The sequence below is a fragment of the Candoia aspera genome, chromosome 5 (genome assembly GCF_035149785.1).
Source record: "Candoia aspera isolate rCanAsp1 chromosome 5, rCanAsp1.hap2, whole genome shotgun sequence".
Lineage (NCBI taxonomy): Eukaryota > Metazoa > Chordata > Lepidosauria > Squamata > Boidae > Candoia > Candoia aspera.
This window is the reverse complement of record NC_086157.1, coordinates 64182418-64197938: the sequence shown is the minus strand read 5'-3', so window position 1 is coordinate 64197938 and position 15521 is coordinate 64182418. Positions and strand designations below refer to the sequence as shown.

Below are 15521 nucleotides of genomic sequence, written 5' to 3'. Positions count from 1 at the left end.
TTCATAGCATCATCTTACCTTGAAAAATGTCATGGTTGATCCATCTCTAACAGCTCCATATTCTATCTTAGTTTGTTTTGCTAAATCATCTGCTGAATCAATAGGTGATTCCATCCTCTCAACCGTTAAGAAGGCAGCCAAATTAGCAGTGTAGGATGATATTATGATTAAGGTAAAAAACCACCATATTCCTCCTACTATTCTGGTGGAAAGAGCTTTTGGCATCAGCTCTGATCCTGTGTAACACCATCAAAACAATTGCATTACAATGGGACGAAAATAAATTTCAAGGTCATGCAGTGGAAGGTTACTTTCAGAAACATGCTATGTAGTGAATAACAGAATCAAAAAGATTTGATGCAATAAAAGATGTATAGAGTGATGATAGACACAGGAAATACTTTTCATAAGATGTATGCAGTTCTAGATGACAAACAAATAGAAGTCTTTGGATCAGAACTGTCACTTATTTTTTTCTTAATAATTAATATGTCCCTTAATTGCTTTTTCAAGAAAAACAACTGAAATCTGATTATGGATATGCTTATTTGGAAGTAAATTTTATTGATATTGCTGTAATAAATAGGACCAGGATCTGTATGTAAAAACTTTCAATCTTGTGCCCTTTAATTTGAACATATATTTCCCTTTACCTGAATTCCTCAAAATCATATGAAATATTAGACTTATTTCAGTAATATCAATAGGACACACATAAAAGGAACAGGGGAAAAACATAAAAGGCATTTTAAGTATATACTTAAAATACTAGGGCAATTCAAATAAATGTAAGCCCCATCTGCAAGATGATGCAGTCTCTATTATTGTATGATTAACATGCTGGAGATGATAACATCAATAGACAATGAAGCAACATTAGATACAGCAAGTTCAGGAAAGTAAATGGGTAATTGTATTCTCCCCCAAGACAAGAACATCAAATAGCCAGATTGGTTCTAAATATTCATATTGCTAACACCCACCCCCATAATGTGAAGTGAGAGAGAACTGCATCATATGTTTATTTTCAGAAAACATACCATTTTCAATAAAAGTTCAGTTTATTATAAGTCATGGATTACTCAAGCATCTCCAAAACATTCTGTTACAATCTGCCCTAATTGCCCTGTGTTTCCTTTGACCCTGTCTATTTTATTAAAAGTGAATATTGACTTAATATTAATGCAAGCTAAGGGTATGCAAAATCTTCTGTATTCAAGACACCCTGCCCAAGCCTGAAATATTGTTTCAAGTGCAAGATATCTGTTTCAAGTGTGAAATGGGAAGCTTACATTTGGGAAGTGTTTTGCACTCAAAATACTTACTTTTTTACTGGAAATTGGGCTTTTAAAAATTGGACATTAGGCAAGAGTATAAGTAAATCAATCAGTTGAAGCTGCTAGTGCTGCCTCTAAATGGTCTTTCAACTTTCTTTTATTTGTTCCCCATCTTCCTGTTCCATATGATGAAAACTACCCTGCAACATATGACTTAGATAAAACAGCACAATCCAAGCTGCATCTGGAGCTGTGAGCTGAATATTGGGCATGTCTGATCTGTAAATTGCAATTGCAGAAAAACCTGAGCAATCCGGGTATCAAGGGAATCAAAAATCCTTCAAAAGTTTAATGCATTTCCAGTGATGGTAGAAATAGTACCAGTGATTAAACTTATTCCTCTTCACAACACCTCAGCAGGTGGTCAAACTCTTCATGAGCTGAATACCATGCATGTGTATTAACCGATCTGCTTTGTTTACCAAACATTTTTGGCATTGTGGTGCTATACCTTCTAAAAAAAGTATGTGGAAGGCAAGAACATGTTCTATGGCCTTGGAAGATATCTTGGTTTGTAAACTGGATATTGTAAAAAGGCAAATCATTTTCCAAATTAGAGTTTTCAGATAAAATCTTGTGCTATGTATGGTTTAAGGCTGTAAATTGTATTGGTATAAGAAAATCAATGGAAATTAGCTCTGACAGGTTGAAAGTATGTAGATATCATACTCTGGTCTATTTTCCGCTATTCTATTCTACTACACACATTAATGGAATTATAGTATTTATGGGAAATATTTGTCTTGGACAAATTTCTTCCTAGAGGACATTGGATATCACTGTATTTTTTAAACTTTAGATTGTGACCAATGGTTTAGACCTTGCAAATGTGAAGAGACTTCTATTTATGCCATAGAATTTCTCCATCCAGATTACATTTAAGTATTTGCTCCAGAAGATGATCTAAAACTGTGGAGCTACAGGAGTAAGGAAATCTATCATGCCAGCAATGTTTGAATTACTGGCAGACATACACAGATGAATTTCACCCTGTATGTTTGTCATACTTTAAATCAGATACATAATTATTTAAAAATTAATACCCTAACGCTACAGAAACTACAGTATATGTCATACGTGTAGCCAATGCATCTAATATACAATGCTTTGCCGTATGCCATTAAATTGCCTGGATTAATCATTTTGTTGGATTATTTTAATTAATTAAGATATTGTTACCATTTTGTTGAGTTTATGTCTATTTAGAATCACTAAATCTGTACAAATTATATATTGGCTGTACAGAACAATCCTTCCTCTTTGCTCAGAAGCAAGTTAGCAGGTTTTTTCTATACTAAGCATACTTAAGATTTCAGCCAGTTTTATGTTAATTTCAGAACTATCTTTAAAAAAAGTTATGTTCATGCTAATATTTTAATTCTTTTCTTGGCATTCTATAGGCAAAATCTTTCTCACCACACACACAAATACACACACTTCCTTAGAATTTTAAGATGCAGCTTGCTAATGAAAATACAAGCCAAAGAATGCTGATTCAGTTTTTTGTGGAAATGTTATTTACTAAAAGCTCAGCAAATGAATATAAATTATATCAATGTTGCTGTAGTAGCTCAATTTAATTTATATAGATTATAAAAATAATAATAATCCAATAGCTCACAATGTTTAACATAAGTGTTGCAACTTGACAAAATGATAAGATTTCTGCTTCCAAATATATATTCTACAGTACACTGAGAAGTTTTGAGATTCTTACATTCTTTTTGCTAATTCTAAATTTCCTTTGATTTGTAAGAAAAGGACTGTTGATGGTGTGAAAAGAAAGACTGCATTTTATTTAGACATCTGCTTGCTTCTGGTAAAAGTGGCCAACCATACAAGGTATCAGAAGATACCATGAACAATCACTTCAACCACATAATAGTTGAAACCATGCTGTTGGTTGATGATGATATTTCCCTGGTTTTGATTAAATGCAAAACCAAAATGTTGTGGGGAAAATAGGAGGAGGAAGCAGTATTAGGTATGTTTGCTGCCTTGAGTTTTTTATAAAAATAATAAAGGCGGGATAAAAATAAAATAAAATAAATAAATACATAAAACAAATGCCTAATTTTGAGCAGAATGCAGACTCCTTTGTAAAATGAATTTTCACATGTAATTAATCCTTACAATTGTTACATGAGTAGCCTTCCCAATTCATCTTATGGGGAAAGAGAGTTGAGATGTCCTACATACAACCCTCTTGTCATCAATTTATCTGCTAATAGACATAAAGATGTGTCTATTCTGTATGTGCATAGTTGTGGTATATGCAGAAAATTGCTGAGTCTGGTTTTCATGGGACCTTATAGAACCTAATAATCTTATCAGCCTATTATTCTTAACGGACGGATTATTTTTTCTTATGAGACAGCCCCACTTCATTCAATGGAATTTAGAACTCCACTGATTCATTTGCAGCCTTGACTCCTATATTGACTTGAGTAAGTATATTTATTCAAATCTAAGGTGCATTGAATTCAAGGAGGTTATTTCTAGAGAAATGGAATTAGCCTTAGTCTTCACTTAATCATAATAGGTTCCTGGCTTTGTTACTTCAGAATAACTTCACTGTGGCTATACAGGCTTGTGAGCAGGGGATTTTAGCTTGTTTTGTTTTCTACATATTTGAATTAATATCTAGTTATATTGTATGTTTAAAGAACCAGAAGTTGATCTGGTTTAAGAACTTAAGGAAAAGTAGGGAAACAAATGTTGCAAGTGAGTGCCAATACTTGCTGAAGACTCTCTAGCATCTGTTTTGTTTGTTTTTGGCAGACATGACAGCCAATCCTGATCCAGACTTTGCTCACCCTCTGTAGAAAAGAGAAAGTCTGATGATCACAATTTATAATCTAATAAACAGTGCCTTCTGATTAAGCAGCTTTTGTTAACAAAAAAGAGCATACCAACAGGTGTAGAGGTTAAAACCATTCATCTCTTGTTCAAACTCTTCATGTTAATGATGCTGCCTTTATAGTCCACACGTACCACAAGTTTGTACATGGAAATATTTGCTTCAATTTACAAATTTTTGAGCTCAGTTTTCATTTTTAATGCTTCTTCAAAGACAAGCAGAGACTGGTTGGGGCTGACTGTCATGTATCCAAGGTAGTGGTGACTTGCAGGCACGGCATCCCACAGTTTGTTGTGGATGATGGTAAACTCCAAAAAAGCAGGTTATTAAGAACATCAAATTTGGGGCATTCTCACATACAGAGTACTCAGAGGTATACATTACACCTGTCCAATAGTGAGAAACCTTAGTGCTTTATTCACCAATTGAGGAAAATAAATTACTCTAATGGATGAAATTAGATTTCCTCATCCTATCTTACTAAGTGCGTACAATATACTTTGGTATACATATCTTCCTACATATGCCAAAAAAGCTAGATGACTACAAGAAAAAATTGCTTATTTTTTCCCCAATTATAACAATGTTTTATACTAGCACAACTTCTTAAGTTTGTTTGCCTATTCTTGTGACATGTTTAATGTGAGGTCAGTTTTGAAAGGATTCACAGTAACATTAACTTGATATAAGGCATATGTCATATAGAGGCAAAAAGAAAGTCTCAGAATGAATACCATAGAGCATCAAAGGCATCTTATTAATTTCACTGCATATTAAGCCTTTTGTGCAATTTCAAGAATCAACTGCAATTGTGAGGTTGTGAGCATCAAAGGTTGAATGCATTTAGAAAAGGCAAACATCTTAAATATCTGCAGAAAAGTCCTTAATTCTATTTTGGTAACAGAACTCTGACAAGAGTTTTCAAAAGAATGGCTCTTTCTAAGTCTTTTGGTAGGATTCCAAGTTCATTGTCCCTAAAGCCCATTTTTAAATTGTCAGTACATAAACGTAGGCAATTGTATCTTTCCTTCTAAATCAGGTTTTAGAGTTTTTGCTATAACTACCAATGGCAGAGTTTACCAGCAGAGCAGCCCTCCATCAAACTGTGGGATGTGTGCAGGAATGAGGGGTAACCGCTGTACCTTGCTGCATGAGAGCTCCAACTCCAAACCAGAAACTATTAAGTAAAGTAAAATTGTTTTCCACCACATCTGAGTCAGGGTTGCATGGGTGGGGGTTATACCACTCGTAGGGTGTAAACCTGTGGTAGTTAACAGAAAGAGTTGGTAAACATCACATTAAAAAATATGGATAGCACCTGCCAAACACTGCACAATATCCAATGGTGCATGAGAAAAATAAAAAAGGAAACAATTAAGGCCATATTCATAAATGTGCAACCACAGCACAAGAGATCCAAAGCAAACTTGCAATGCAAAGCATTTTAGAACTCCATTTTCAGTAAAAGGCCTAATTCCATTAAGTCTCCTCATCCTTTGGTTCTTAGCCCAGCAAGTAAGTCCCTGCATCATTTAAAAATTAGGACAATCACTTTCACATGACTACCTTCCACAATGCACTTTTTAATTAAAGAAAAGTGGACCAAGAAAGTAATAATTTGGAAGATACTGATAAAAGTGAAGACAATTGTACTCTGCTCAGAAATCAGATCTTGACAAAGGTGCTCCAGTTTCTTGTCACCTATCTCCTCCGACATGAATTACCTTCTATGTCCATAATGTGTGTCTGTATATTTCTGGAGCAATCTTAGGGTCTCCCATACAAGAAGGATTTTCCAATTATCAGCAAGTGTTTTATGGTGCATATATTGTGAAGGATAACATACAGTACATATCCAGAACATGGGTGGGATGCATGACAGCAAATCCATGAATGGACATGGCCTATGTGCTATCTGATGCACATTCATTGTATGATTATATATTTTTCTTATCCTCAACTGGTACAGGTAAACCGAAAAATGCAAGGTTTGACTGAAAATATTCAGGGTTATTTCCAGTAGGAAGGCAAGAGTTAGCAAACTGTCCAGTAAATGGTTGTCCTCTCAGCTGAATCCCCATTTATGAACCCACAAAGTTAATGTGAATTTACTATTGTTAATGTTTCAAAAAATGTAACAAATAGCACTCAGAAGTACATTTTGCTCCATCTGTGCCTTCCTCTAATTTATATTTCTTTTGTTATCACTGGAAATTATAGAACCAGATTCAAATCCTTTATCAGCAAGGAAACTTGTTGAATGATTTTTCACTCTATTTCAATCTAGCATCATTACTTTAAAACAATTTTAACATTATAAAATATTTTATACCACCTCTCAAATATAGAAATGGAGGAGAGGTATGAATTGGGGTTCTCATCATCCAGGCTTTGTTTCTTATTTAATTATCAGTGTTCTCCAAACTTGGCTCTTGAGAAGAATGAATCAGTGCCATTCCAGATGTTACAATTCCCACCATCACTCATAGTTGGCTATATTTCCTGATACAGCTAGTTTAGAAACATCCAAAAAACTACAGGTTCCCCATACCTGCCTTAGTGACTTGAGATTCATGTCCCTGCAACCAATCATGTAAATAAGGTTGCATTCATCAAGATCACCACTTAAGCTGCAGTATGACTTCTGTCACCTGATCCATGAGCTCATCCAATTCTACCAGTTCTTAACAAACAACTACTAAGAACAGAGCCCTTAGATTAACAAGCCTTCCTGGAATAAGCATTATAGGAGTCTATGGCATTAATAATTTAATTTTTAGAAATGCCATGCACAATTCTTTTAAAACCATGCAAAATTCTTTTAAATTCTTTAGCTATGGTGATTTTCAATATGGCCTTAATTGACAATATCATGCCAATACAATAGCTGTTTTAACAATATATTTAAGCTTTGAGTTGATGCATTCTTGTTACTGAGTATTGTGCTAGACTTGAAGCAATGAACACAGATAATAATGAAGGTTCTGATTGAAACGGTTTGTAGCTTAGGATGCTGTTAATTAAATAACATAATCATCAGTATAATATGTAATTTAAAAAAAAATCAAAACAAGATGGTTATTCAAGAAAACATACAGTATCTGGCATGCATTATATGGGAAGTACCATTTAAACATACTCCACCAAGCTCTTGAATTTGAAATTTAAAATTAAAATAAACATTTTAATCAATAACACAGGATCTAATTATGGTAACAACAGGGCTGTGCCAGCATTGAGGCAGAATATGCTTCATCTTAAAAGGCAATATTGAGATTTTTTAATCTATCCACCACTCTTTTTCAATCTTATGTGCTCAGGTTTCCATGCTTATCAAACAAATAGCACCACAGCTGACACTGGCATTGGGTAAGTATACCTTGGGATCAGAAGATAATGAGTGGACAAAATAATTAGTGGCACTATATGTAAGAGTACCTGGGAAAGCAAATTCCATCAGACTGAAATCCTGAATTTCAAAGTGAACCCAGCTCTTCTGTAGAACATAGAACTATATAAATGTCATTAATTTCAGTCAGTAGGAGCAAATGTTCTTAGATAAAGCTACCTCCGGAGGTAAGACAGGCCCCCACTCTTCCAACCTTCCAGAAGGAAGTAAAAACATGGCTATGCCACCTGTCCTGGGATGGGAGGGGGGGCAGCTATTCATGGGGGTGGTTGTCTCTGTGAGGGTGCCGAGGTTAAGACCTTCCCATCTTGAATTTTATATTTCATATTTTATATTTTATACTTCGTATTTATATTTGGATTTTTATGTATTTATATTGAATTGTGAGTGATTTGTCATTTCTACTATTGTAAGCCACCCAGAGTCATTGTACATGAGATAGGCGGCAGAGAAATTAAATAAATAAATAAACAAATAAAATCTCTACCTACCAAGCTTATGTGCAATCATAATACATATACACAAGAGGATATGCACAGCAGCATTTTGTTGATATGTAGTATTTGAGATTTGTGGAATAAACTATGCAAGAACCTACAGTCCGCCTTTCATACAGAAAGAAAAAAATTGTATCTTGAGTTACAGAGAGAAAGGATCCTTGCTGAATACTGGGTTTGATTTCTTTTCATTTAATTACTCCCTTAAATACTTAACTGAACTATAGACCAAATAAGGAAATTCAGAAACAAGTTGGCAGAATCACCAAGTCTTGAAGATGTCCAAAGAAGAAAAGAGAGAAAAACATTGAAAGGCAAGTGGCTATCCACTATTTTCAGTGGCCACATCTGTTGGGAGAATGAAATGGAATATCTTTGGGGGCAAAATGAAACACAGTGCCTGACAACAATGTGACTGGAATTCTGATGTAGCCTTTTTGCAGGAGAGTTCTTGTAAACACCATCTTGGTACAAAAGCCTAAAGGAAGCACAAGAAATGCTGCAAGAATTCTGTGTGACTGAGCTGGCCAAGACTTTCAAATGAATTGCTGATTTGTAACAGAGTGGTTATGTCTTTAAACAGAAAAGAAAAATAACCTGTACTGCTTGCTAAAGTAAAACAAAGCAAAGCAAAATTTGTACTAGTATATGCTGGAAAATAATTGTGGAATATCCATACATAACCAATTCTCTTTCCAGCAGATTTTTAAAAAAATCAATGAAAACATCCAAGTTCAAATTATATTGAAATTATCATTTTAGGGTATAGCATTTTATGAATATTATGCTCTTGACCAACAACTGTACTTTCGAAGTGTACTGCATGCTGCTGTAATGCTGAATGGGGAGACATTCCCTTCAGGGCTTGTAGGGATGAGGACCACCTACTTTTATTATACATATAAACACATGTATGTATACACTTTTTATTGAAGCCTCCCAACGTTGGTGCCTTCACTTCTCAGAACTTCTCAGTTAGCATTGCCATTGCTAAGAATTTAGAAAGTTTAGTCATCACCTCTGGAAGGCACCCAGGTTCAGTGTTTACCGCACAGAGCAGGCAGCAACCTACATTACGAGCTTGCCAATTAGTTAGCATCAGCTAAGGAACTGCATCTGGAATTGACTATATCCATGCCAACCTATGCCATAATCAATGAGTTAGATTTTAGGCTGTTTCTAAATAATTTGTAACATTTACTGTACACATGTTGCTGTTGATCTCTAACAGCAGAATTGAGAGGAAGAGATGTGGAACTACCCAGTTACACCAAAAGGAAATGCCTCTTTGACACAAGCTACAATTTTGAAGCTTAGTATAAACATCAGACAAAATTTTTGTGGGGTACTGAATCATGTATAGTGGCAATGCATTTGGCTACATTTCACTACCAGTTATTACTGTTCCTAGTATTACTGCATAATCTTAAAAAAAAATGCAATATTTATTTATTTAAAAGCAAATTACCGCCATCTTTGTAAATTGCATGAAATTTAGCTTTATGGTAAACATTTTTTAAAAAAATAAAACAAATAATATGTGAACAGCTTTTAAAGGTGAACCCTAATCTAATCATCCTTCTTTTATTCACTGCAGTGAAAGTCTGAGGATGTTAACATATGGTACTGAAGTTGTTATGGAAGAAACAAATAAAACTGGATTAAAGTCTAATTTCACTGAAGTCACTAGCTGCAGTTGTACACAAAATTATGCATACATCATTTCCTTTGGAGGTATTAAGGAAATGTCAGAATGAAATTGTGCACAGGCTGTCAGATGAGAAGTAAATTCTGGCTTTCCCTTGTAGTTCTAGGCTTCAGGCAAATCATCAACTAATGCCTAATTTTATGTGTTCTAATTCTGCCTTTTTAAAGTTTTGTCTTCTAAAAATATTTCTAATTTTATTTTTTATAACCTGTATTTCACAGTTACATACTTATTTTCCATAGTCAGAGCCTATAAATAAGAATAATCTCGACAACCTTATGCAAAATGAAATGTAAAGGCAATTTGGAGGTTTGAGTAGAATGGTCCTGATTGTTTTATCATTTGAATATGTAATCAGTAGAAATTGTATATGCCAAATAAATATTTGTTAAAATTTTTAATTTGTGGAATTATTTTTCCCTTACATTCCTCTATACATAGCAATCCAAAGTTCATCTGTGGAGCTAGAAATGAAGGATCTTTAGAAAGCAGCTTACACGGGAGGGATGGGGACACTATATAAAATAAGAAACTTTGTGACTGAGAAATCTTTGAACAAGAGTATCATAAGCTAAAGTTGCCTTGTTTGTTTTTGTAGCTGCATCATGGAAATATAAACACAAATCTTTAACTATGATCTTTAAAAGTGTTTAGAAGTAAGAATGAAAAGAGCATGGATGCTTCTGGTTTGGCCTCACTGAACACTTTGCTCATCTAGTGGAAAAAGTAAAATGACAAAAGCTTAATCCATTATTGAAAAGAAAGATAACACTAAATATGTCAGTTTTATTTTTTGGATAGTATTTGCATATCCCAAAACCCACTCCATGTCACAGATGTGGCAAGTGACTTTTTTATGAACATTTTATGACTGTGCCATGAAAAAAGTCTGTTCGGGAAAGTCCTATCTTTGCCAGGGGCACACTTTGTAAGAAGCTATTTAGATGTCCAAAGTGTTCTGCAAATTATCACGGCAACCTTTCGAGATTATGATACATTTCAGACTTTTTCAATGTGGAATTAAGCCCTTGCTAGGAAAGATTTCAGGTAACTGATTTTTATCCATCTTTCTTGTAGTGAGAAAACAGAATCATTTTCAGTCTTGCCTCATTACACAGAGAAAAAAATCTGGCAGTGATGATCAGATGTTATTACTCATGTCAAAGTTCTTGATCTACAAATACTCAAATCTGTTATTCACAGTACAGTGAGCATAGTTCAAAAGCATTTATTGCTGCAAATGGTAATTTTCAAGAGCCTTGTATCAGATTTGCATGAAAATCAAGACATTAATTCATTGCCTGCCTTGTTTTTGACACATACAGCTAAGCAGAATAAGAGTCTGGGATATTTTGTTACAACTGTTCTTTCATTACCTTACATGAAATATGAAGTTTAGTTGCCAAAAAATAATAACTTGATAGTACCTGTGCTTTTAAAAATCACTTTAGTGCTATTAAAATTATTTATTCACATTTATTCAGTAGCTTTCAAACTTTTAATCTTTGAGGATCTCTCCATATCAATTCATTGTCAGGAGGGCCTTTATACTGTATGTGCTGCAGATTCTGGTAAATGTTCTACAGAGTACAGACAGTTCACGAGGATAAGAACTCTGCCTAACATATATTGGAAATTTAGATAGAAACACTTGTTGTTTCTATCTAAAGTCATGCAAACAATGGGCACTCTACCTTCAAGGAGTTTTGGCCCCCATTATTGAACTTGCATGGTATACATTATACTTTACCATCCAACTCTCCCAATTGCTTCACCGAAAATCCAGTGGCTTCTCTTTTGGGTTAAAAAAATATGGGATATGTAGGGAGCAATAAGGGCGAGACAGTGCCAAAATTGTTCAGAGAGAGATTATACAAACATCTTCCACCTGAGCTGGCATGATGTTTTTTCCTTTTCTTTTCTGTTATGTGTGGCAAGAAACAGCTAGGTAACTTATGGAAGATCACAATCTGCCTTAATACCATGGGATATATTAAACTTTGGATTAGAAAGAGCCTAAGGGTTCCTTGGAATGTAATTTGAAAACCACCAATTAAAGTGTTTACCCAAGAAGGCAGTGATACAAAGAATGGTACCCAGGCAATGGTACAAAGAAATCAACTGAACTTTTAGTTGTATGCAGGAAATTTGTCCATGGCAGGAAGCAATGCTGGACTAGCTGTTACTATCTGATCCAGCAGTCCTCTTTCTCTTTATTTCGGCATAGAATGCAGCTACTCCAATGGCTTCTAAATGCTTTGTCTTCCATTACCTTCTTTTACAGTATCCAACGTTGTAAATCACATTATTATAGGGTAGTAGTGCAGTGAATGTAACTAGATTGTCATTTCTGAACCAAGAATAATTTACATTACAAGGGTGTACATTCAGAGGAATGCATGTGTTTTGCTATTACACAAGTGGGGCCTTTGAACTTACCGTGCAATGACAAAGAGCACACAGCTGACTCCCAGGCAGGCTAGCAGCACATACATCCAAATATCAGGAGAAAGAGGGTTTAGAAAGGAGAAAACCCCAGGATTTGTGCCATTAGGCTTCCGGTACAAAATACTGATTCCCAGCGTCATGAATGGCTTTGAAAAGTCTATTACTTTTTCTCTGACGTAGGTAATAGTGAGGGGAGCAACTGCCAGGTCAGCTTTCTGGGAATACAAATTGGAAAATTATCTGCTCATTTCTACTGAAGAAACAAATAAACGTATTTTTATTGTATCATTTACTGTCTCAAGCATGAGAAAGTATAGACTGATAAATTTCAAACAAAAATGTTCTTCTTATTAAAGGTTATTGAGAAAGAAACAGAAATATGTAACATTACTGTATTAGACTGCCTATTCAGCAGTAAGTTCCATTGTATTAATGGACCTTACTTCCAGAAAAACACTGTACAAAGGCACACTTACCTTCCTTTTATTCACTCAAAAACATATAGCACAAGGATGCTTTGTAAATAATGTATTTTTATGATTACTATGTATGATTTCATGTTTCATTTTTGTTAGGTGACTTTTGAGCTGCTATGATGAAGTGCTGTTGGTAAACACTGAGTATACAGAATCCATTACGTGTAATAGGAAGAGTGAAACTCTGAGAGATTCTAAAAGTGATGTTTTCCCAGGGAATTTTTCATATAAAAATACAAATTAAAACTGCCATTTATTTAGGTAGTTGATTCTACAGTTCTTCATGTTCACTTTGTAAAGAATGGGCTAGTACAAAAAATTATGCCCAGGAGTGAATAAATATAGCCTGGTCTCCACAGAAGTTAACTGAACTCTAAGCAGCATGGTCAATAGCAATGGATGATAGAGATTGTCATGAACATTTTGTTCATCTCTGCTCTAGAGAAGTAAGGAATATAAACCACTAAGGTGAATAAAATTGGAACAAGAAGTGGCCATCAGCAATTTCTTCCCATAGATCTGTAGTTAAGGATACAGAATGTTCAGAGTTCTTAAAATACATGCCTTACTATGTATCACATGATAGCTTGGCTCGTATTAAGGGAATTCCGTTGCATGTAAATTTTTAAGATCACATTTTTTTTTCTGGGGAAAAAAAAATCTGTTCTAATGTTGTCTTGTATCAAATGGCTATTTAATCCATAGGGGGGAAAACAGTATAGGGATCTAGTAGTTTATATGTTTCTGTAAGTGATCAATGCAAGCTGAAAAGAATGATCAAGATAATGATTCAATCTTACATGATCTATGAGTTCTTTGACCATCCCATTCCATTCTCCTTTGTCATTCTGGGCTCCATATTTCCCATCAGACACTAGTTTGACTTCATAGATGAAGCCTAAAATATTTGATAACTCCTTCAGCAAATCCAAGCAGTAACCTTCAAATCGATCATTACCGTAAAGTGGTTTGTCAGATTTCTTGTACATGACATAGGGATCTTCCTGTATAAAAATATGTGAGACAATTTAGAAACCAGATATTTTTGAAATATAGAAAAAGTTTAGTCATATGCTCAAGGGTACATATGCTTAGCTTAACATCAACATTTTATCTGATTCAATTCTGTAAAACAGTAACTCTAGCTTGATTTGTTTGCTGAGGTCATCACATAGCCAAATCTGATTAAGATAGTAGAAAGAAAACCAGTTTGCAAGGATGCACTGTTCGGTGTATTTGTTCATACACTAAAAACAAGCAACTGAAAATCTTAGGATGTACTAAATCATGCAGTTACTAGGATCAAAGTATGGTAACTTAACTTAGACCCAAGTTATTAGACAAAAGTAATCTCCATAGGCAAAACCACCTCAAGGTTTCCTGCCTAGTTGTATATGGAACATACAATTACTGTAAATAGGGAAGACTGAGCTAGTGCTTTCTAAGATTAAAAAATATTATATTTGCTCTATTCTCATGCAACACGAGGAGGAGGAGAAGGAGCAGGAGGAGAAGCAGGAGGAGGAGGAGGAGGAGGAGGAAAGGGTATTAGTGCTGCCCAAGATGCAACAGCACATGGTGACTCTCTCAAGTTAGGGTGCATCCATGTTATTTGGTAAGTAAAATGGAAAATCCTATATTAACCTCTCAGTTTCTCTGGCCATAAGAATAAAATAACAGTTAAATAAGAATTGCTGAATGAAACCCTAAGCATGTTGCTTTAGGTGGATTCGTCATTTGACATCAGGGGTCAGATATACGTATATGTACAGTATATGTATATGTATATGTATATGTATACGTATACGTATACATATATATTTAGGACCTAGATACCACTGAGTGATTTCATGCAATGTTTTAAAACATTTTTAAAACATTACAACATAATAAATAAAATAATTTAACTTTTAACATAGCTAAAGTCTGATGAGAGCTTATGTGAGAATCTTTCAAGAGTTGGCTGTCTTGTGAGTTAGTGGCCATTTTAAAATTCTTTGTTCTTTTAAAATGGAGATAGCAACCACCATCTAGGGATATCCCTGGGCACCAAACTGTCAAACTTGGTTTTATGTGATAGTGGTGTATACACCACTGTTTCCCAGAGGTACAATATAAACTCATCTATTTCTTTTCGTTGTCTTCTAAAGATTGCTTTCTGAAATTTGGCTTTGAAATAAAACATGAACAACTTTCATCATAGACTTGTACACTGTTTCTATGTTATAATGCATTTGCTTTAAACAAATAAGTGAACTTGGTTAAAACTATTTGTAAATATGATAAAGTTAGGAAGAAAAATACGAACATATGCTCCAGCAATGTAGGGTTTATAAAACATACAACCATTTCACATATGAACAGATTTAGATGATTACCTCAGAGTATATGTGCTGTGAAATTGTGTGTGTCACATCTACAAGGGTTTATGCTTACACTATTTACATCCCCAATTCTTGTGATGCTGGTAGTACTTTTTTCTGGAGGTATCTGTAGCACTGGTTCACAAGTTTGTATTTAATAAAAAACATGGTTTTTGTTAATTAGATAGACTGTTAGCAAAGCAAATATTACATGTAAGCAAAGCAAAGACAACTGACAAAAAAATAATCAGAAAATATGCTAGCACTTACCAAAATAGTGGTGACTATGAGTGTTCGGTTTGCCAGCGAATCTGTTATATTGGTGGATTGGTCTTTATTGTTGTTAGTCATATTAAGGCCACAGTTTGAGTTCCAGACCCCAATCTATATAGAAGAAATTAGATATATGACTGCCAACCAGTA

The 15521-nt window shown here is 34.6% G+C and overlaps 1 protein-coding gene across 1 annotated transcript in view; it reads right to left on the bottom strand.

The window, feature by feature from the left end:
* Positions 1-15521, bottom strand: part of GRIK1 (glutamate ionotropic receptor kainate type subunit 1) — a 169391-nt gene that overhangs the window by 14162 nt on the left and 139708 nt on the right. The window contains exons 10-14 of the mRNA XM_063304710.1: positions 15369-15482; positions 13536-13739; positions 12251-12474; positions 5340-5458; positions 19-236 (exon numbers count right to left, since the gene is read on the bottom strand). Of these exons, the coding sequence (XP_063160780.1) occupies positions 19-236; positions 5340-5458; positions 12251-12474; positions 13536-13739; positions 15369-15482 (879 nt within the window). The remainder of the gene's footprint in view (positions 1-18; positions 237-5339; positions 5459-12250; positions 12475-13535; positions 13740-15368; positions 15483-15521) is intronic.